The sequence below is a fragment of the Bos mutus genome, chromosome 24, assembly GCF_027580195.1.
Source record: "Bos mutus isolate GX-2022 chromosome 24, NWIPB_WYAK_1.1, whole genome shotgun sequence".
Classification (NCBI taxonomy): domain Eukaryota; kingdom Metazoa; phylum Chordata; class Mammalia; order Artiodactyla; family Bovidae; genus Bos; species Bos mutus.
In genome coordinates, this window is record NC_091640.1 from 25360445 (window position 1) to 25384377 (window position 23933).

Sequence of the window (23933 nt, forward strand, 5' to 3'; positions counted from 1 at the left end):
AGCATTAATTATTCCCCTGTTCACGTAATTTTGAGTTTTATTTTTGTATTTTAAATTATAGTTTGGATAGTGACAGCTTTAAAATTTTTTGTTATAATTTTTCTCATTGGTTAGTTGTGCTATTTAAAAATAATTTTTGTATTTTAACACTTTTCTTCATTTATTTACATGAATTAAAAATTTTCTATTTTTAATATTTCTATTTTTTTACATGAATTTAAAATTTTCTACATGTAATTAACCCAAGTCCTGATTTTAGGGGGAAACTTGAATGCCGTTGTCTTAGACTTCTAAGACATACAGTAAGAGAAAGGGTTCCAATACTGTTTCTTTTCTTTAGCAGTATGGTAGTAATGCTGCACTGTTGCTTTCTGAGTAAAAGAAAGATTTGTTTTTCAGTAGATGGCTTACCAAATAACTTTAGAGCTCATCCACTTCAGTTGGACCCCTCCAGTGACTCTTCTAACAGCATTGATGGCCCAGATCATGTAAAATCCACTTCATTACACGAAACAAAGAAAGCAAATGCTGGAATTATTCATGGTGCATGTTTAACCCTTACTGATCATGATAGAATTGACAGTTTATACAAGAGTTCACATTTCGGGCCTTTTGCCACATATAGAGAAAACAATTCGGCAATTAAATGATCAGGTAAGATTTAATTAATCCTCTGGTGAAGCTGAACCTGTGGAACAGTTTTCAAAATTGTCACAAGAACAACATCGAATTCAGCACAATAATGACTATTCCTACCCCAAGTGGTTTATACCAAATACACTTAAATATTATGTACTTTTACATGATGTAAGTGCAGGAGATGAACAGAGGTAAGTTTTATTTTTTAATTGTAAAATATTTCCTGTCAAATGAGTTAACATTAATTTGGACATGGCTTAAGTTTTTTGATATATTTTTCATCTAAGAAAGTAAAAATTAATAAATTAGCTCAATCTTTTATTTGATGTTATATTCAGCAGCTACATCATTTTATTTCATATGCTTATCCAAACTTTTCCTTCAATGTATGTCTATTAATCTTTGTTCACAGTGCTTGCCATTTTATATCTATAGATCTTAGCTGTATTTCTTACTTGGTATATTATTATTGCTCATTTTTTCTCTTGTCCCTTTCCCAGTTTTCCTGTAACTTTTCATTTCCTGGTTTATAGGCACTTCTTTTTTCACTCTTCACTCTTAACACTTTATATTTTTAAACTATATTTTTAAACTTGATGTTTTTCACAGTCTCAACAAAACATCCAAACACTTATTTCTTATGTCCCCTTTAATATTCTTTGTTAGTGATTTGCCATAGTCCTTTTATGTTTGGGATAAGAGTATAGCTTATCTTTAAAGATGAGTTCTTGGAAAAAGATAGTATTAAAACAGTTTTGCTTTTGTGGCTTTTTTCTGGCCAGTGGGGATTGGGAGAAGATGGGACACCCAATACTTTTTTTGTTAAGAGGGAAACTTAAATGTCCAAAAAAGGCTTAAAAATAAATGCATTTTGCTGCTTTGCAGTTTATTTTGATTTTTGGTTCAAGATATTGATTAAAATTAATCTTTTGTTTCAAACTGTTATTCTCTTATGTCGATGCTATTTAGAATATGCAGTTAAATAATTGTTTTTTGTCCTTGTTCTGAGCACACGCCATCATTTTAAAATAAAGTTTTCTTGATAAAACCAGAGAATTGTTCTGAGGATTACTAACCTTTATAATTTTTTTTTGACATCATAAATAATCTGTAACCTCTTGGATAAAGTGTATTATATAAATAGGAATAATTTGAACTGGTGTTTATTAGTTTCAGTTGTTTGAATATGGATACCTTCCATATTAAATGGTTATAATGTAGATATTTAAGTGGTAATTAAAGTTATTAGATCAGTGGTTCTTATGCTTAACAGTGTCATTGGTAAAGCAAGTAGATGTTTATTGTACGTGAGTAAATATACACACACATATACTTTGTGTTTATACAAATTTATAACTTTTATTTAACCAGCCTTAATTTTACAGTGTGTAGTAGGATTTAATTATTCGTTAGTTTTGTTATTTGTATAGTATTAGTATCTGCATTTGAATGGGCTATATCCACATGTTTTTTGACACCAGATAGCTGATGAGTTTAGGGAGAAAAACTAGGTTAGCTCTATGTACCAAAATTTCATTTCCATTAGAATGTACTATTTGATTCTTAGGCTGACTTATTTGAATTATCTTATCTCTTACCAACTGTCAAGTCTAGTTAACTAAAAGTAAGGAAATCAACTGCTTTTTGTTGCATCTGAGATTAGCTCATGGGTCCAGCCGATAATAAACCAAGCAAAAAAGTTGTATTTTTATATAAGTATTTTGACTGCTTTTCTTGTGTGTGTGTGTGTTTTCTTCTTCTAAACTGTGTTTTCTTTGGAAACTGCTTAGGGAAGGGTAAACTGTAGCAGTAAAAGATGATTTTTGGGGGGGGGATGCTATAATTATCTATTTTAGCACTTATATTTTTTGATAAGTATCTGTTATCTAAGGCAGAATTTCACAAAGTTGTATTTCCTGAAGGCTAGTCCACATAGTTGAGTTTCTGATTTATAAGTTTGAAGCCACTCTTTGGAAATTCACTGTACACAGTAGCAGTGGAAGACTCAGGGGTGATCTGCTGCAAAGAAACTGGTTGGCTTGATTACTGTAGTTCCCCAAACTAGTTTGACCACTGAAACTTTCTTTTTTAATAACATGAGTATTTTTGCAAAATTTATTCCATAAGACGTACTTTGGTAACTGTACTTTAAGGTGATAACCAAGCTAGCTAAACTTCAGTTAGAATCATGAACTTTGTTTTAATTTTTAAAATTATGCTACTTCTAATGTCTTTTTTGGGAACTATTTTTTTTTCATGGTTTTTGTATTATTTTAATATCTATTATTGCCTAAGATCCTCTCTTCGTTGGCTACAAACTTTTCCATTTTTTATTTTAGAGCTGAGTCAATTTATGAAGAAATGAAACAGAAATATGGAACTCAGGGTTGCTATCTACTTAAAATTAATTCTCGAACATCTAATCGAGCATCAGATGAACAGATACCAGATCCTTGGAGTCAGTATCTCCAGAAAAATAGTATTCAAAACCAGGTATATGTAAAAAACAATAATGAAGCAAACCACAAAAGCTGTATTTCAGTTTTATGGCCAATGGCAGCACTGTAGAATTTGTAGAATTACTAATAGTTATTTTATGGAATCTGGCTAGTTTTGATCCACTAGTATGCGAGCTCTTAATGTTTCAAAAGCTGTTTTTAATCGCAGTAATCCCTTCTGTGTATACCTTTCAGGTATAAATATCAGTGTTAATTGTTTTCTTGAAAGATGAAAGAAAAGTGGAGACTTCCCTGACAGTCCAGTGGTTAAGACTCTGCGCCTCCACTGAGGGGGGAACTAAGATCCCACAAGGCGCATGGTGTGGCAAAAAAAAAAAAGATGAAAAGTGAATTATACATTAAGAATTGAATTAGATTGACTAAACACGTAGATAATAGAATTTTTGGCTTGCACATTAAATTCATTATGAATGCTTACAGTCAATTCTTTATTATCCACATGCTCTGGGGGTTGCCTTCCTTCATTTTCAACATGCTGTTCTTATGGCCACCTTTTGGAGCTCATACTTTTTTAGGTGGGTGGGCTTTTTTCCCTAACTTTCCTTTGATTTCCTTTTCTTTTGAATTTCAAGGAAGTTTTGTTTCTTCCTAATCAATTTTTCTAATGTTGATTTCTAGACTAATGTTAATTGCTGTCTGTTGGCTGGTGTGTGGTGGGTGTAAAGTTTCACGTTCTTTCCAACTTTTAAGATAGAATTTTATGCCACTTAGTACTAGTCGAATGGCAAGTTATACACTTAGTTCAGAAAATCAAGAGTTGACTATTTTTTGTTTAGAAGGAAGATTTCTAAAGTGAATAGAAAATATATTTATATTTTGTATAACTAAGCTGCATTAAATACTTTATGTGATACTATTTTAAGAAATATGAATTAGAAAGTATGTAGATTTTGATGTTCTAATAGAAATATTGTTTAATAATCTGTTTATATATGAAATTTTAAATCCAATTTTATTCAACTTTAACATTGAGATGATTGTTGACCTTCTTTAAGATAATGCTGGGGAAAATATCTGAGAGAAAAGAACCAGTTGGAGGTAGAAGAGCTTTAAATAGTGTTTCAGGACCATACTCAGAATAGGAATAGTATTGAAATACTCAGTTTAGAATCTAACCATCTAAGGTTGGGAAAGGGAACATAATAGGTCAGATTGTGCAGTTGGAGAACTTTTAACAGAAGACAGAGCTATAGATATCCTATAGCTTAGAATTCTAGAAGTCCAGGATTGGAGGATAGTTTAATGGTTGTCAGATCCAGTCGTTGTTGTGATGCTTTAATTTCCTTTAAATCTATGAGTGACCTCATCTATTGAAAGTACTCACTGGTCTTTTAGGTGACCTGCTCCATGTTTAAGCAGCTTCAGGATCAAGCTTGTACTCAATCCTATAGGGACCATGTCAGTTTTTCATTAAGATGATTTTCAGAATATAGAACAGAAGTCTCATGTCTTTTAATATACCATTTTTTCAACTCTTTCTTAAATGTTGTTTCTAGTAAATTTCTTATCCTGATCACCTTCCCCTTAAGTTCTAGGTTATATATTTTTCTCAAAGTCTGGCACTCAGAATAATAACCTCATGATATTAGTGGGCTCATGGAGTAGTCTGGACATTTTTTAAGTTGTTTTGGTGGCTGAAACCAATACCCTTTGTACAAGTAAACATTGCATTGGATATTTTCCCAAAACTTCTGTGTATTCAGAATGCACTCCAGGCTATTAATACTGCATCCATGAGCCAGGGGATTCCATACCATCCTTTTTTACCCCTCCAGTAGTCCATCTGTCTTGCCATTATTCCTTACATAGTTGCATATACAGGGATTCATATAGGCATGTGCATATCACATATAAACAGATAAACAGAAGTAACTTGAATTCAGAAGAATTAGGGTAGTGTGCATGTGAAACAATATAAGGATATAGTAGGTGTGGATTTAAGTGATAGAATATGATACATGGAAGTTAAGAATTTGGAGAATTAGACATTTTTTGCTGTAGCAAAAAAACAATGAGGTTTACTATAGTTGATAAATTTGGTGATATCTTAAACATGATTAAGAATAACCGTTAATACTTTTTATATTTTATTTTGATAGGAATCATATGAAGATGGCCCTTGTACTATAACTTCAAATAAGAATTCTGATAGTAACTTGCTTTCATTGGATGGATTAGATAACGAAGTCAAAGGTCTTGATATACTTTCTCTTAAGTTTGTCTTTTGATTGAAAATAGCCCTCTTGTTAAAGCATGCTAATCTTTATATGTAAAAGATGGGGGAAAGTTTCATAGTGAAAAGAGGTAATGGTCAGATTACCTTTTCCTTTGAAGATTTTTATTGAGTTATTTGAGTTTGATGTTTTTTGATATTTAAAAATTTGCTTTATAAGAGTAATAAGTCAAACTTCATAAAAATTTTTTTGGTACAGAGCAAGGGACAGTATGATATGTAGCATTAATTATTCCCCTGTTCACGTAATTTTGAGTTTTATTTTTGTATTTTAAATTATAGTTTGGATAGTGACAGCTTTAAAATTTTTTGTTATAATTTTTCTCATTGGTTAGTTGTGCTATTTAAAAATAATTTTTGTATTTTAACACTTTTCTTCATTTATTTACATGAATTAAAAATTTTCTATTTTTAATATTTCTATTTTTTTTACATGAATTTAAAATTTTCTACATGTAATTAACCCAAGTCCTGATTTTAGGGGGAAACTTGAATGCCGTTGTCTTAGACTTCTAAGACATACAGTAAGAGAAAGGGTTCCAATACTGTTTCTTTTCTTTAGCAGTATGGTAGTAATGCTGCAATTTTCTGTTGCTTTCTGAGTAAAAGAAAGATTTGTTTTTCAGTAGATGGCTTACCAAATAACTTTAGAGCTCATCCACTTCAGTTGGACCCCTCCAGTGACTCTTCTAACAGCATTGATGGCCCAGATCATGTAAAATCCACTTCATTACACGAAACAAAGAAAGCAAATGCTGGAATTATTCATGGTGCATGTTTAACCCTTACTGATCATGATAGAATTCGACAGTTTATACAAGAGTTCACATTTCGGGGCCTTTTGCCACATATAGAGAAAACAATTCGGCAATTAAATGATCAGGTAAGATTTAATTATTTGCATTAGTATTTTTTAAAATTTCAGGAAATAGTAAACTTGGGAATATAGTAGTATAAGTTAAAGAGTTTATGTTTTTATTGTAAAAATAGTCCAGTATTAGAATTTATTAACTTATTATCAGTGATGAAATTCTAGTAAATCCTGCTGCTGCTGCTAAGTTGCTTCAGTCGTGTCCGACTCTGTGTGACCCCATAGACGGCAGCCCACCGGGCTCCCCCGTCCCTGGGATTCTTCAGGCAAGAATACTGGAGTGGGTTGCCATTTCCTTCTCCAGTGAATGAAAGTGAAAAGTGAAATTGAAGTCGCTCAGTCGTGTCCGACTCTTAGTGACCCCATGGACTGCGGCCCACCAGGGTCCTCCGTCCATGGGATTTTCCAGGCAAGAGTACTGGAGTGGGGTGCCATTGCCTTCTCCGAGTAAATCCTGGAACAGGCTTATTTATTTTTACTAGGGATTTTGGATAATTTTCTTTAAATCATTGTTACTAAAGTGCACATTTGCTTACTCTTAAAACTTTTTAGTTATTTAGAATTTTTTTTTTCTATGTAAAGAAAACTAAACTCATGTTTGTCAACATTTCATTTGTTTTCTTAGCTAATATCAAGAAAAGGTTTGAGTCGATCTCTATTTTCTGCAACTAAAAAATGGTTTAGTGGCAGTAAAGTTCCAGAAAAGAGTGTTAATGAGCTAAAAAATACATCTGGATTGCTGTGAGTAAAATATTACTGTTTTTAGTTTTCCTGTATTTAACTCTGATTAGTGTTTAATGATGTTCTGCAAAAAATGACTGTATCTCTAGTTTCTTAGTTTCAATTTGGTCAAAACTCCAGTAGAGGTATGGGGAGGGAGGAGGGAGGAGGGTTCAGGATGGGGAACACATGTATACCTGTGGTGGATTCATTTTGATATTTGGCAAAACTAATACAATTATGTAAAGTTTAAAAATTAAATAAAAATTAAAAAAAAAAAAACTCCAGTAGATAAGAATAGTGACCATAAAAAGTTATATTAAATTTAAAAAAACTATAAGTAATTTGATATCTAAAAATAAACAAGATCACAGGAAGGTCACATTATTGGGTCTGTTTTCCTTAAAAAGATAAGAGTTGGATTAGGTATTCATTGATAACTCTTCTTTATTAAAGTACTGAGGTCTGGTAATTCTAAGACATAGCATGTATTTAGAAATTTTGTCTAAAATCTGGTTTTAAGGGAAAATAAAATTCATTTTAGATTTTTTTTTGACTGTACATAAAGGTGAATCACCTGGAATTGATCATTTGCTTCCTAATTTGACCATGGAGAAAGTGCTTGCCTTCTGCTGAGAAGTTCTCAATATAAAGATATAAATTATATAGATACAGATGTAACAATCTGTTTCCAAATATCTTTGAGAAATTCTACCTCCTTGGAGGTAGGATTTTTATAAGACAGGATCAGGTTTTCGTATGTTTTGGACAGTTGGGCATCTTTTTGACATTTTGTAATATTTAATGGCTTAGAGGTCATAGCTTCTGAATTCCTCTTTTTATTTTGTATCTGCAGGTATCCACCAGAAGCGCCAGAGCTTCAGATCAGGAAAATGGCTGACCTGTGCTTTTTGGTGCAGCACTATGATTTGGCGTACAGTTGCTATCATACTGCAAAGAAAGATTTTCTTAATGATCAAGCAATGCTTTATGCAGCTGGTGCCTTGGTTGGTATTCTGTAGTACTATAATTTCTTGTTCCTGCTACCATGAATGACTTAGAAATTTTTCTTTATGAAATGGCAAGCAGAATTTTCCCTAGGGATAAAGTTGTACTCAAAGAGCATATAATGCTTTATAGATTTTGAATTAATTGATGATAACTTGATGGATTTCTGTTAAATTAGTATCTTCAAACATGGTCATACATGAGGGTTTCTTAGATTTGATTAATACTTTGTATTTAATTTGAATTATAGTTTGTACTGTATTCCCAGTATAAGAACTTCTCTTTTATAGAGGGTTCTTTTTTATGTCTTGAAAAATGTTTTTAAATTGTTCGAAATGTTTTTTTCTGATCTAAGACTGTTTGTTGGTTAAGAACATGTACTTTGGTGTGCGACAAACTTTGATCTTAGGCAAGTTACTGAACATCTCTAAGCCTTAGTTTTCTCATCTGCAGAATGGGAATCCTAAATGTGGTTAGATGAGATACAAAGTTTGTAAAGTACCTGGCACACTACCTAGGCTGTCAGTAGGCATTGGCAATGTTAGTTTTGTAATTGATATAAAACCTAGGTGTTTCAGAAAGAATTTTCCGTGTTGCCTTATAAACTTCTACTGTATTTGAAAAGTTGTCATAAATATGTTTGTAATGTACTTTCTGTGCTTAGAAAAGAGTAAACTAGCATTGTTACTTTCTACATAGTCTATTTATTTAAATAACAGGACACATGACTTAAAGGGAAACTAGGATTCATTTCTTTTAGGGTAATTTTTCCCACATAAGGACAGATTGCCCTGCATGTAACAGCTACATACAGAAAAGTTATAAAATTGTTCTTGGTTTTAAATGATTAATGAAAAACATTAAAATTTTCCAATTGGATAAGGTATGCAAGGATTTTTATGTTCTTTTTTTATTAGAACAAAGTGAGTTGCTGGAATATAAAAATAAGAGCTGAAAGAGCATGCCACTAATGGAGAAAAGGGAAAGGGATATTTTCAGAGAACCAGTATTTTTCTCCATCTCATCTCCATTCGATGTTGAACAAAGCGTACCATTGGCCATTTGGTTTAAAAAAAAATGCAGTGTGCTTGTGCACATACACCAGTTACTTTATGTTCAGTTAAAGAATGGGGAAGGGGAAAAGGAAAGAACAGAGAAACTGTACTGTAGTAGTCAGGATGTGGTGGAACCAAATTGCAGCTTTCTAACTGAGAATGTCTTCTTGGTCTGGAGGAACAGAATTCTGGAGTTAAGTAGCAGGTTCCGTTTTTAGTAGAAACCTCTTGTCTGCCACTGGAACACATCAGCTGTATCTTCAGCCTCCATTTCCAACTGTGCAGCTGTGACTGTTTCATTGATTGGCATCCAGACAGATGGGAATCTGGTCTGCCTCGTTGACAAAGCCTGTTGTTCACAGTAGGCTTCCATTAGTTTACTACTGCGCCACAGAACCCCCTTCAAATGACTAGGATCATCATTCTCAGTCGTGACTCCTCCCTTGGGCTTTTCATTGGCCATGGCATGTGCAGGAATCTCCTCAGCTGTTGCTTCAAAAAAGAGGTATCAGGTCCACACCAAAGGGGCATATGAGCGAGTGGCAGAAGGAGGTGGCGGCAGTGGTGGCGGAGGCAGAGGGCACAGGTCATGTGCTCCCTTCCCCACTCTGCATGTCTTCTTAAAAACATGTAAGCTATAAACAACAGTGTGAAGAATAAAAATACATAAGAACTCTACTTCATTGATAATTACCATGTAGATAACCTGTTTAATAACTGCCATCTATTTTGCATTTGTTTTAATACTGTATGTATAAAAATAAGATTGTGTTATATAGTAGCCATCATGGTCAACAAAAGAGTCCGAAATGCAGTACTTGGATGCAATCTCAAAAACGATTGTATATGTAAAAATAAGATAGTAATTATTGTATATATAAAGATATATATACAGTATTCTATATTGATTATATATAAAGATATATATACAATATTCTATATTGTATATATAAAAATAAGATAGTAATTTTAAAAAGTAAAGCTAAAATAGCAAAAAGTCATCTAACTTTTAAAAATCCTTCAGGAACTGAAAATGTTGATGAATAAAAGTATTTGAAAAAGTATATGAATTGTTCTTGGCTAGACAGCCTCTGGTCTATGATTAACTAACATAAGCTAATAGAAAATCACAAAGACTTAAATATTATTTCATCAGTACTTTATAATGTAAGTTCATAATTACAAAATTATGCATAATGTGTCTGCAAATTGAACGTTTGGAAAAATGGCACAAAATTTGTATGATTTTATGGTATGTAAGCTTTTTCATTTCTGTCTACAATCTGACTAATACTGCATTTAAACCATTTAGATGGAGGCAAATTAGTGGCATATTGGGCATATTAGATGCATATGAAGGAAAAATAATTGAACACTGGAAAGTAAAGGCATAGCTACTATAACATATGCACACCTAAAAATCATTGTAGTCTATAATTACCCTAAAAATAATAAGCCTTAGAGAAAAATTCGTCTGGTAGAGTCCTCATAAAAACTATGTATCTTTGTAACCAGAGCATAAGGTGTTGTGTGAGGCAGCTTAGCATGGTGGAGGTTATCCCAAGAAATAAAAAAACTATGCAAAACCAGTTTGTGAACCCTGGGGTAGGGAAAAGAACTCGTAACCAGTGGAATTGTCGTGAAGGTAAGCAGGGAAAGAACTGCAGCCTGCCTTGAGCAAGAGCTGTGCAAGGCTGGGAGTATACCTCTCTAGAGAGACGCCCCCGGCCCCCCAGTCACACGCACACACACAGAGTAGGCATTCATTTTTTATTTTCTTAAAGCACAGATTACAAAAGCTCCTGCTTGGGCAACAGCTAAGTTCGGAGCTTTTTCCTTTCTTGCTGAAGGTTATAATTCTGTATTTGTTATTTTTGATCCCCTTGTCTAAGCAAAACTATTTTTGAATGAATAAAAATTCTGTTTGTACTGATACCACCTTCCTATATACCATTCGCATAGTAGATAATTGATCACAGACTATACTGCCTGCCTTTTTTGATGAAAATTAAGATACTTAATTATTTTAACTATAAAGTTAAAAGGTACATCACAGAAAACCAAAAAAAAATTTTTGGAGAAATACAGTTTATGTTGTAGTTTAATTTGTCATAACTAGCTGAAGGTTAAGTAGGTCACTCCAGTTCTTGACGAAAGTCTTTGTAAAATGTGTTAACCCGTTACTGTATACTGTAAGAAATGATTTAATGGTTGATTATTGAAGATCATGCAGTTACTTGGGGTGATCATTCTGAATGTTCTCATTGTATCCTTAGAAATTGTTAGCTTGTATGTATATTGATTTGTGATTTCTTGTAGAATTAAATTAGAAAGTGACTTAGAATTCAAAGCCTGTTTTTCTTACAGGATTTTTTCCTTAGTATACTTTTATTGATGTGTGTGTGTGTGTGTGTGTGTGTGTGTGTATGTAGTATATATAGTGCGTATGTAGCAAATATAATGTATTTTTATATAGTGTTATATAATATATATGGGGCTTCCCTGGTGGCTCAGATGGTTAAGAATCTGCCTGCAATGCAGGAGATGTGGGTTCAAGGTTGGGAAGATCCCCTAGAGAAGGGAATGGCTACCCACTCCAGTATTCTTGCCTCAAGAATTCCATGGACAGAGAAGTCTGGTGGGCTACAGTCCATGGGATCTCAAAAAGTCAGGCATGACTGAGTGACTAACATTTCCACTTTCATGCTACATGTGTAATGTATTTTAGTTTTTTTGTGTAATATAGAATCCTGTGTGTATTCATTATATTTATTAATTAAAATATAAGCTAGTTAAGAAAACATGATGTTTCGGAGCCATAGAAAATTTTTTCACATGGAGATCACATATTTTCGTTCAGTTTCTTCAATAAATTTTTGCGTTGGATGCTGAGGATACAGATATTCTGAAATAGGCAGGGTTCATACTGTCATGGAACTTAAATAGTCTATCGGGTTAAAGGCTTTAATCATATCCCAGTTTTTACATAAATTATTTTTGTGTTTTTTCCTCTTTTAAAAACTGTTGCAGTAAAGTGTTTATTCATCCTAAAAGTAGGTTGGCATTAGCAAATTTCCCTCCGATTTATGGAAGTTTCATTTATTTCTAGTTAAATTTTTATTAAAAGTTGGTCTATATGAGACTACAAGTATGAATGTAATACAGTATTTTACTAAGAATCCAAAACTTTCATTTTTATCTTCATTTCTTTTCTCTTTTTTGGCTTCACAGTGAGGCATGCAGGATCCCAGTTCCCCACTAGGGATGGAACCTGTGCCTCCCTGCATTGGACTGCCAGGGAAGCCCCTTATCTTCATTTTTAAATCCTTTAGCACCATTGTGTATTATTTGAATTATTAACAATGGAATGGGTCTTTGAAGTAAGAAGTCCTAAAAAGCTGACAGATCAGTTTCAGAAATGGTTTTTGTGCCTTCTGATACAGCATATGAACCATAGAGTTTGTAAGAGGTGAAAGGTATATAGTACAAGTTGTTATGAGCTCTGTTTTCAAATATTGAAGCCAATAAATTGGAAACAGATGCACTCTGTTTCTCTCTCTCTGGTTCTATCATTGGTCTGTTCTCTAGTCTCTAAGGAATAGGCAGTAACGAGGAGGTGGCAGCAGAAATCTTACTTGATAGTTACAGGCCATGACCAAAAGTGTTTACTAGGTCTTCTTGAAAAACACTCATTTAAATAGTGAATGACAGACTTTGGAATGTGATTGGAGAACTTTAAAACTGAAAGCATATAAATGTAATTATTTCCAAGTCTGCATTAGGCTATCGAATTTATATATATGGCTACATAAAAAAATTCAGTGAACTGCATTCCAGTTTTTAGACTCTGAATGCTAAACTGACGGCAAGAACTTTCTTGTTTTGAAATACTGTGATGTCTTTCCCTCTAGGAAATGGCAGCTGTGTCAGCTTTTCTTCAGCCAGGAGCACCCAGGCCATACCCTGCACATTATATGGATACAGCAATTCAGACATATAGGGATATCTGCAAGTAGGTGACTAGAATATTTATGTTCTATCCCTTTAGAGATAAACTTGACATTTATACTGTAATTAGATATAAGTGGTTCTTTGTTTTTTTATGTTTTAATCTTAAGCTCCCAAATCAAGTTAATATATAGATGAGGTGATCATTTAAAACCAGTGTTTTACTACATTTTCGTTTCCTGGAAAGATGTACAGTTAGGAATTAGTTATATGTAATGTTGAACTTGTTTCATTGAGGGAGATTTGTGTTTTGAGAACATTTTTAACTTTAACTACTGTTAAGCCAGGAATTAGCTAGTTTGAACTTTTCCTTGTTAAATAGGCAAATACAGAGAGGTAGATAATGGTCTCGGGAAGAAAATGAGAAACATTTTGTACATGTAGTGAGTTCTGTTGAAACTCCATGGAAGTTAGAACTCACCACCTGTAAAGGAGACTATGAAAGTTGGTCCAGAGCAGGTTTTATGGTATGTTTGAGGAATAGACCTTGAAAGAAACGTGGTTGGGATTTGAGAACCATAAAGCCATTTCAGGAATTTTGGTTGGCAGGAACAGTATTTTGGATGTAACATTACTGGAGAAAAGGAAGAGAGCCTGGGCTAGATTAGAGGGTTTTGTGTATATGGAAAGGTGTTTTGAGAGAAATCAGTGTGGGAGAACATTAACTCTCATTTATTACTATTTTTAAGCTGTGGTTAAGATTTATGTTTAATAAATGGGGAGTTACTGAATATTTGAGTAGAGCTTTGACATGGTTATTTTTCAGAAAGATTAATACTAGCCTTTTCTATGTAGAATGGAAAAATTAAAAGATGGGGACACAAAGGTAGCTTTGTCTGCTATAGTGTTGAAGTAGTAGTCATAATAATGTGTTTAGAATACAGCACTAGTAATAAAGATTAACACTGATTTAGCACTCAGCGTTTACCACTGTGCCAAAGTAATTTATATACTCATTTAATCTTTACAACAAACGTATGAAACGGTGGATACTATTATTACTGCATTCTACCCACAAGGAGATTGAAACAAAAGAGTTTAACTTGCTGGAATGGGTGAATTTAACTCAGATGACCATTATGTCTACCACCGTGGGCAATAATCCCTTCGAAGAAATGGAGTAAATTTCATAGTCAGCAGAAGAGTCTGAAACGCAGTATTTGGATGCAGTCTCAAAAACGACAGAATGATCTGTTTGTTTCCAAGGCAAACCGTGCAATATCACGGTAATCCAAGTCTATGCCCCAACCAGTAATGCTGAAGAAGCTGAAGTTGAACGGTTCTGTGAAGATCTACAAGACCTTCTAGAACTAACACCCAGAGAAAGATGTCCTTTTCATTATAGGGGACTGGAATGCAAAAGTAGGAAGTCAAGAAACACCTGGAGTAACAGGCAAATTTGACCTTGGAGTACAGAATGAAGCAGGGCAAAGGCTAATAGAGTTCTGCCAAGTGAACACACTGGTCATAGCAAACACCCTCTTCCAACAACACAAGAGAAGACTCTACACATGGACATCACCAGATGGTCAACACCGAAATCAGATTGATTATATTCTTTGCAGCCAAAGATGGAGAAGCTTTGGGCAGTCAGCACAAACAAGACCAGGAGCTGACTGTGGCTCAGATCATGAACTCCTTATTGCCAAATTCAGACTTAAATTGAAGAAAGTAGGGAGAACCACTAGGCTATTCGGTTATGACCTAAATAAAATCCCTTATGATTATACAGTGGAAGTGAGAAATAGATTCAAAGGATTAGATCTGATAGAGTGCCTAAGGAACTATGGATGGAGGTTCGTGACATTGTACAGGAGACAGGGATCAAGACCATCTCCAACAAAAAGAAATGCAAAAAAAGCCAAATAGTTGTCTGACGAGGCCTTAAAAACAGCTGTGAAAAGGAGAGAAGTGAAAAGCAAAGGAGAAAAGGAAAGATATACCCACTTGAATGCAGAGTTCCAAAGAATAGCAAGGAGAGATAAGAAAGCCTTCCTAAGTGATCAGTGCAAAGAAATAGAGGAAAACAACAGAATGGGAAAGACTAGAGATCTCTTCAAGAAAATTAGAGATATCAAGAATATTTCATGCAAACATGAGCTCAATAAAGGACAGAAATGGTATGCACCTAAGAGAAGCAGGAGATATTAAGAAGAGGTGGCAAGAATACACAGAAGGACTATACAAAAAAGATCTTCATGCCCCAGATAATCACGATGGTATGATCACTCACCTAGATCCAGACATCCTGGAATGTGAAGTCAAGTGGGCCTTAGGAAGAAACACTATGAACAAAGCTAGTGGAGGTGATGATATTCCAGTTGAGTTATTTCAAATCCTAAAAGATGATGCTGTGAAAGTGCTGCACTCAATATGCCACAAATTTGGAAAACTCAGCAGTGGCCACAGGACTGGAAAAGGTCACTTTTCATTCCATTCCCAAAGAATGCTCAAACTATCACACAGTTGCACTCATCTCACATGCTAGTAAAGTATTGCTCAAAATTCTCCAGGCTTCAACAGTATGTGGACCATGAACTTCCAGATGTTTGAGCTGGTTTTAGAAAAGGCAGAGGAACCAGAGATCAAATTGCCAACATCCATTGGATTATTGAAATTGCACAAGAGAGTTCCAGAAGAATATCTGCTTTATAGACTATTCCAAAGCTTTTGACTGCGTGAATCACCACGAACTTTGGAAAATTCTTCAAAAGGTGGGAATACCAGACCACCTGATCTGCCTCTTGAGAAATCTGTATGCAGGTCAGGAAGCAGCAGTTAGAACTGGACATGGAACAACAGACTGGTTCCAAATTGGGAAAGGAGTACATCAAGGCTGTATATTGTCACCCTGCTTATTTAACTTATATGCAGAGTACATGATGAAAAACGCTGGGCTGGATGAAGCGCAGGCTGGAATCAAGATTGCCGGGAGAAATATCAATAACTTCAGATATGCAATTGACCCCACCCTTATGGCAGAAAGCAAAGAAGAACTTAAGAGCCTTTTGATGAAAGAGGAGAGTGAAAAAGTTGGCTTAGAGCTCAACATTCAGAAAACGAAGATCATGGCATCTGGTCCCATCACTTCATGGCAAATAGATGGGGAAACAGTGGAAACAATGAGAGTCTTTATTTTGGGGGGCTCCAAAATCACTGCAGATGGTGACTGCAGCCATGAAATTAAAAGACACTTGCTCCTTGGAAGAAAAGTTATGAGCAACCTAGATGGTATATTCAAAAGCAGAGACATTACTTTGCCAACAAAGGTCCGTGGAGTCAAGGCTGTGGTTTTTCCAGTAGTCATGTATGGATGTGGAAAATGCAGTGGAGACCCACTCCAGTACTCTTGCCTGGAAAATCCCATGGAAGGAGGAGCCTGGTAGACTGGAGTCCATGGGGTCGCTAAGAGTCAGACACAACTGAGCGACTTCACTTTCACTTTCATGCATTAGAGAAGGAAAATGGCAACCCACTCCAGAGTTCTTGCTTGGAGAATCCCAGGGACTGGGGAGCCTGGTGGGCTGCCGTCTATGGGGTCGCACAGAGTCGGACATAACTGAAATGACTTAGCAGCAGCAGCAGCATGTATGGATATGAAGAGTTGGACTATAAAGAAAGCTGAGCGCCAAAGAATTGATGTTTTTGAACTGTGGTGTTGGAGAAGACTCTTGAGAGTCCCTTGGACTGCAAGGAGATCCAACCAGTCAATCCTAAAGGAAATCAGTCCTGAATATTCATTGGAAGGATTGATGCTGACGCTGAAACTCCAGTACTTTGGCTACCTGGTGTGAAGAACTGACTCATTTGAAAAGACCCTGATGCTGGGAAAGATTGAAGGCGGGAGGAGAAGGGGACGACAGAGGATGAGATGGTTGGATGGCATCATTGACTCAATGAACATAAGTTTGAATAAGCTCTGGGAGTTGGTGATGGACAGGGAGGCCTGGCATGCTGCAGTCCATGGGGTCACAAAGAGTCAGAGACGACTGAGCAACTGAACTGAAGGGGATGCAGTTGATAAATGGTTGAGCCAGTATCAAACCCTGCCCTTTTTATAATTGTTTGAGAATATATTGGAAGTTTCTGGCAGAAGAAACAGCCTTCTGTCAAAGAGGAACCTTTGAAGAATTCTGAAAAAGAGTTTCAGAATGTAGAAGAACTGTGAGAGGGAGGCAGTAAGGAAGCCTGAAGTCCTTTAAAGTCCTTTCTCCACAAAGGGCTAAAGTTCTCATGAAGTCCTGTAAAGTCCTTTCTCTGAGAAGAATTATTCATGAAGCCCAGAGCTTTTGGCGAGATTCATGTGGAATGATGCAAGACAAAAGTGAAAATATCCATTGACCCAGATAGCTATATGACAATCTGGTTTTGTCCTCCTGTTCACAACAGATTGTATGCTTTTTCTAAATACAGACTTAACTAAATACACATTTACTGTATAATCCTTCTAAGTTACCATGATTGGTAAGGTTTATCATAAATGTAATAGATATTTGGGGATAAATTAGAAACACTACATTAGTTATGCATAGCAATTTTAAGAATCTCCCAGATCTGAGAAATATTAAAATATAAATAAATTTTCTTAAAATACAGTATACTTTAGCAGTGCCCTTAGAATGCCACGTCCCACTTTTTAACTGATGCAGTCCTATTTATCTGGATAAATTTCTTATGAAGCTTTCCCTTCCCTCCTTTATCTCTCATATCATAATAAAAATTAGTTGTACTCTATTCATCATTATCTGTTTTATGTCAGTTTCTGCTTTTAGATAGGGATTTTGTTTTAGAAACGCTTGTATCTGTAGCACTTTCACTGCTTGACACAACGAGTTTAAAATGTTGCTTAAAGAAACAGTAAAGTCCTAGACTTGTGGTAGCTTTGTGACTTCATAACTGATCATATGGGGGAATTTGTGAAGACAAAAATAAAACAATTGCGTTAGATTTACAAAGTTTACTAAAGATTCTTTAAGAACTGAGCATTTTGAGCGTGTTGTAGTATATGTAAGTTGTTGTTTAGTTGCTAAGTCATGTCCGACTCTTTGTGACCCCGTGGACTGTAGCCCACCAGGCACCTCTGTCCATGGGATTTCCCGGGGAAGAATACTTGAGTGGGTTGCCGTTTCTTTCTCCAGGGGATCTTCCCAGCCCAGGGATCAAACCCATGTCTCCTGTATTGGCGGGCGGATTCTTTACCACTGAGCCACCTGGGGAGCCCAAAACATTCTCAGATAGTCATAAATACCAACCCTCTAAGAAATATCATGGTTTGTAGAAAGTTTATCGCAGATCACTACAGTAATTTTGGAAGCAATGAATTGTATTTTAAAAGTATAACTGTTCAGAATGGCCTTCAAGTTAGTGATCTTTGGTTGTAATTTTAAGGTCAAGTGGTATTTTCATATAAGGATTAGAATGTAAAATGAGAAGAACTTTGCTGCTTCAGTTGACCCTTGATCAAAATGGGTTTGAACTCTGCGGGTCCAACTTATACGTGTATTTTTTCACAAAATATGTACTACAGTACTACACAATCCTAGGTTGGTTGAATCCATGGATATGTAACTTTGGGTACTGAGGGCCAAACGCATATTTTTGACTACACTGGGCGGTCAGCAGCCCCACCCCCTGACTTGTTCTAGGGTCAGCTGTATTTCTGAACAAAAGGATTCCATCTTGAAATTTCTCAGTTTTCATTTATTTTTATTCAAGAATAAATAATCCAATTCTAGATTTTTGATGGTAGAAGTCCATGAGAAAAATCAGCTGATTTAATATTTTCGAAAAGAAGATTTTGGTCAGAAACAGCTAGACAGCACTAGCTCCTCAATATCTCCAGTAGTACTACCACAAAGAAAATGTCTCATTATTCCTGAAAGTAGTCAGTAAAATGAAATACACATAACCAGAGTTTATAGTAAGGAAAGAAGAGAAATCTGGGTGAAATGTGTACCTTCCTTTATGTCTGAAAGCAGGTTTTGTTTACTAACTGCTGGTTCTGGTTATGTTCTAGCATATATATGATATATGATACAGATTTCTTTTAGAACTGGAAGTTTTTGTTGAACTCATGGTTACTGTGATGTACTACAATATTATTATAGTGCTAATTATATTTTTCTTGACTATTTTTCTTTAGGAATATGGTATTGGCTGAAAGATGTGTATTGCTTAGTGCTGAAATCTTAAAAAGCCAAGGCAAATATTCAGAGGCTGCAGCTCTCCTAATACGGTTGACCAGTGAGGTACTAAAACTGTGTAGTACTTGTTTTAATTAGTATTGCTTCATATTTTTTAAAAAGTATTTTCTTTCTTCTTGAGAAGGGTATGCAGAATGAAATGAAAGGGGGATCTCTTTTTTGGAATTTATAACCTGGCTACTTTAGTAATTTGTAGAATTGATTTTAAATGCAATGTTTTGTAAACAGGATTTATTTTATTTATACATTTTAAGTCTACATGATTATTAACCACAACCATGCATTGTATGTCTTCTGTGAATTAGGTTTTGCTTATGGATAACAGTATTTAAAGCAACATGCATATACATCATTCCTGATGTAAAAATCAACACTTAAAAATATTCGGGAATTTTTAGTTTTGTTTTTATTCATATGAACTTGCTAAATCATCCTAAACATTTTAAAAATTCTATATTATGAATATTTCAGAAGGATGAAAAACCTGCTTATAGCTGCTATTTCAGGTTTCCAACAATATTAAGTTGCATTGACTATAGGCTTGTAAAGAATGGCAGTAATATGATTAAAGACATGTTTTTTTAGATGAGTGCTCAAGAACAGAAAAAACAAACACCTTTGTTTGCCCCTTAAATATTAACTTAACCTAGGGTTTTAACCCTTGGACCATTGTGCCTTTTTACTTTTTTGTCATCTGTTTACAGTTATGATTTTCAGTCTCAAATCTCTGCAGCCCTGGAGCTTTAGATTTGATTGGCCTGGAACTTTAGATTTGAATGACCAACTGTCTTTTAGACTCACCTATTCAAGTGTTTCCAGTGCACCTTTGAGTCTACATATCAATAACTAAACTTAATACTTTGTAGATCATGATCTTAAATTACAGCCAACCAGCTCCTAATTTGCTCAAGGCAGAAACTATTTGAGATGCTCCTATAGTGTTCTATACTGTTAGTGACACAGGATGTTTTAATTTCTTAAATATGTGTTCTTGTTATAACTTCAAATATTTCACTTATCTTTCTCTTTTTAAAATCCCTCCTATTACTACCCTGGTTCATGTCCTTAATGTCCTTCTCCTGGACTTTGTCCCATTTCATCTTTTCTTCACCTCAGTTCAGTGGTTCCGCTCTCAGTCAGATCCTTCAGACAGTACCCAGGTTTCTTCAGTGTATCTGTCCTGCCCTCTTACATGCTGTGAGACCACCATAGCATATACTGAAAATTTATGTTTAAGCTGTTAGCTTCTTGGAGATAGGAAACTGTTGCTTTCAACTTTGTTTTTCCCTAGTGCCTAACACTGGGCTTGACACATAGTATATGATTTACAGATGTTTGTTGAGCTGAACTATTAATTATTCTATAAAGGTTTCTTAGGATACTACTAAGTAGGCTAAGGGATGATATTAAAAATATTTTATAATTGATACTATGTGGACACTGACCAATACGAACAGTTGTCAGACATTAACCTGTTTGGTAGAGCTGAGTGTGTTGAGTGTGTTGATGTTCTGTCTTTTAATAAATAATCTTAACTTAGGTTTGAATATGTTGGCCATGTTTTTCAGCCTAGGAATTATCAGTAACTGTAAAAGGTGTTTATGGTTTAGAAGCTTGGAATAAAATTTCTTTTATTAGAGCAGATTCTTGTGTCTCATTGTAACATTATTTTCTTTCACTGTTTTTTCTTTCCAACTCTTTTTTAAACCCTTTTTCAAAGCTGGATGATTTATTTTGTCATAAAATTCTAGAAAATTTATTATTGTCTTTTACTGCTTTGGGGTGAAAGATGGGGGTGAATGTGTGTATTTCCCTGGAAGTTGTGATTTTTAGTGGCCTTTTCTACTGTGCTTTTCAGGTATTTCTTTGAAGTAACTTGAAAGTAGAGACTGCTAGGCATAATGTGTCTAAGATTATTAAATTTTAGCTAATAATTATATTTATTGTACTCTTGTTCACTGGAAAAGCTGTATAAAATGACAAGTGCATTTATCCTGAGGGTCGAGAACTGAGTCACATAGTCTTGACACTCAGGAATTGTTTTTTCCTAGTGTTGTGTTAATACCATTATAGCACTTGACAGCTGTGAGGCCTGGATGAAGAGTTGAGCTTTGAGTTTGTTGTTTGCACTGTAAGTTTGTGGGCAAGTGGATCTTACTCTTGGGTCGTGCTCTGGGTTTTTCAGCATGGCAGAGCAAATGCAGCTTAATGATAAAACATGTCACATTTATCAGCATATAGGTAGTATGTCTAAATTTGGTGCTTTAAAGCATGATGCTTTCCCTCTACTTGTGTCTGTATTTCTGTGTTGAACATTTATTCTGGTCCTGTAATGCTTTTTGTGTGTTACTCCATTTAAATGCAAATAAATCAGAGGTATGGTAATAGCAGCAGTTTTTTATTAGTTTCTCCAGCTTGGGAGGAACTGTTCTGTTCCTGTGGTACGTTGGTCAGCTGTTAGCACCTTTCCTATTAATTTCACAGTTATGCAAAGGAAAAAAATCTTAGTGCCATGCCATCCTTGAGATCTGATTCAGTGAAGTTTGTTGTCCTTATCAGCTGTGTTTTTATGGAAGTTTTTACTGAAGCCTCTACCCCAAATGATTTTATATCTGGTTGTGGGCAAAGTTCACAGACTGGAGTTCTTGCTGAAGTGGCACCATGGGTTTTTTCTTTTCTCAGCTCCTCATAGAGCATGCATGATGGCCTTGTCATAGCATGGTTGTGAATTGCCACTGAAGTAAAATTGTGTACTTCAAACATTCAAAGCCTCTGCTTTTTGGATAAAACTGTCCCTCTGTGACTTTCTGCCATTTTTCTTCCATCAACACTGATGGTAGTTAGCATTCTTTTCGGGGCCATTTTTTGGTTTCAAAGCAATGTTTTCCTACTTTAGGTGTCTCTGTAAGACAGGAACTAAGCAAAAAACAAAGCTGCAGTGATATATAAGTGCATTGTTTAGCCCTGCAGATCAACTCTCAGCAGCTTTACTGAACGCAGGGGCACATTTTGCTTCAGCTAAGTTAATATATGCTGTGGACTTGCCATGTCTTTCTTGAATTGGTCAATCCAGTTAGAGACTGTTGAGGATTTACTGTCCTGGTTCTCAACTGATGTACAATCTTAATAGAATCATTACACACCCCAAAATTGTCTAGTGTATATTCCTTATTTTAATCAGAATGTCCAGGATTGCTGCCCACCAAGTTTTGCAGGATAATGAAGCTCTGTAGAGAATTAAGATGTTTTTATGTTCTGTGTGTGCATGTATGTGTGTGTGTATGGATGTGTGTGCATTGCTGGGAATAAACTTGAGAAATTTATTGGAGTTAAACTGACTCCATTGAGAAACCTAAATTCCAAAATAGAATTAGAGGGTATCTGCCTGTTCTAGATATTAATGATAAAGTAATAGAATAGAATGAGAATTTAAATGCTACATATGATTGGCTGTCATTGTGTCATATTAGTGGGAAATGTTAGATTAATCACTGAATGCTATTGTGACACCTGATTAACTGATTCCTATCTTACTCATTGCATAATATAATTATAGCTTGATTAAGCTAAAATATGAAAAAAACAAAACAACCTCAAAGAAAATACGGAGCTTCCCAGGTGGCGCAGTGGTAAAGAATCTGCCTGCCACTGTAGGAAATGCAAGAGACATGGGTTTGGTCCCTGGGTCAGGAGGATCCCTGGAGTAGGAAATAGCAACCATTCTTTGCTTGGAAAATTCCATGAGCAGTGGAGCCTGGTGGGCTGCAGTCCATAGGGTCACAAAGAGTCAGACATGACTGAGTGACTGAACATCCACATGCACACACACAGAAGAAAATATGAAAGAGCGTTTTTTTTTAATTTAGGAATGATAACATTCTTTCTTAGTTTGCAGTATTTTGAAGCCATGAAACTGAAAATAGTATGTTTGACTACTAAAGAATAGACTCTTTTATAGCAAAATTGGGAAATACTATTTGCAAATGTATGACAAAGGCTTAATATTGATTAAGTGTACAAAGGGTTCTTACAAACTAGATAATCACAAAAACCCATTCACACATGGGCTTAACGGGCAGTTTGCAGAAAAAGTACAAAGACTCTTAAACATATGGTAGATGAACAGCCTTACTATTAAAGAAGTCTAAGTTGAGGAACTAAGAATTATTTTTCAAAAAGGTCAAAAATCTTAAAATTTATTTTTGGCTGGGTAGAGTAGAAAATAAACTCTTACTCTCCAAGAGTTTTTTTACTGATATGACCTTTTTTGTGTCAATATACATTATATATTGATTGGAATTTGAAGTATATGCATAGCTTTCATTAACTCAGCACTTCTATTTCCAAACACTGTCTAATAAAAATATTTGTACAGTTATTAAAAATATTTTTAAAGATGTTTATGGAAGAGTTTTTTTTGTAGTAGTAAAAATGTGTGGCAATATTGAATCAATCAAGTGGAGACTATATTAATAAATTATGCATTTATATAATAGAATACGGCATGGCTTTAAAAGAAATGAGAGATGTAGATGTTTTGGAAAGATGTCTGATACTAAGGTAAAAAGTGAGATAATACTCTGTGTAATACTATTTCTGTATAAGAAAAGCTGTGGCATTTAACATATAAGTACATACCTATTTAGAAAGAGAGAAGTGACACGGACCAGCGCCAGG

General features: G+C 34.9%; 1 protein-coding gene and 1 pseudogene across 1 annotated transcript in view; one reads left to right on the forward strand and one right to left on the reverse strand.

The window, feature by feature from the left end:
* The window catches only part of TRAPPC8 (trafficking protein particle complex subunit 8), an 87434-nt gene that overhangs the window by 23431 nt on the left and 40070 nt on the right, over positions 1-23933 (forward strand). Inside the window, exons 6-11 of the mRNA XM_005901047.3 lie at positions 5258-5351; positions 6021-6274; positions 6888-7003; positions 7839-7989; positions 12957-13057; positions 19196-19301. Coding sequence (XP_005901109.2) covers positions 5258-5351; positions 6021-6274; positions 6888-7003; positions 7839-7989; positions 12957-13057; positions 19196-19301 — 822 coding nt within the window. The remainder of the gene's footprint in view (positions 1-5257; positions 5352-6020; positions 6275-6887; positions 7004-7838; positions 7990-12956; positions 13058-19195; positions 19302-23933) is intronic.
* On the reverse strand, positions 9253-11457 carry LOC138985451 (small ubiquitin-related modifier 2 pseudogene; annotated as a pseudogene).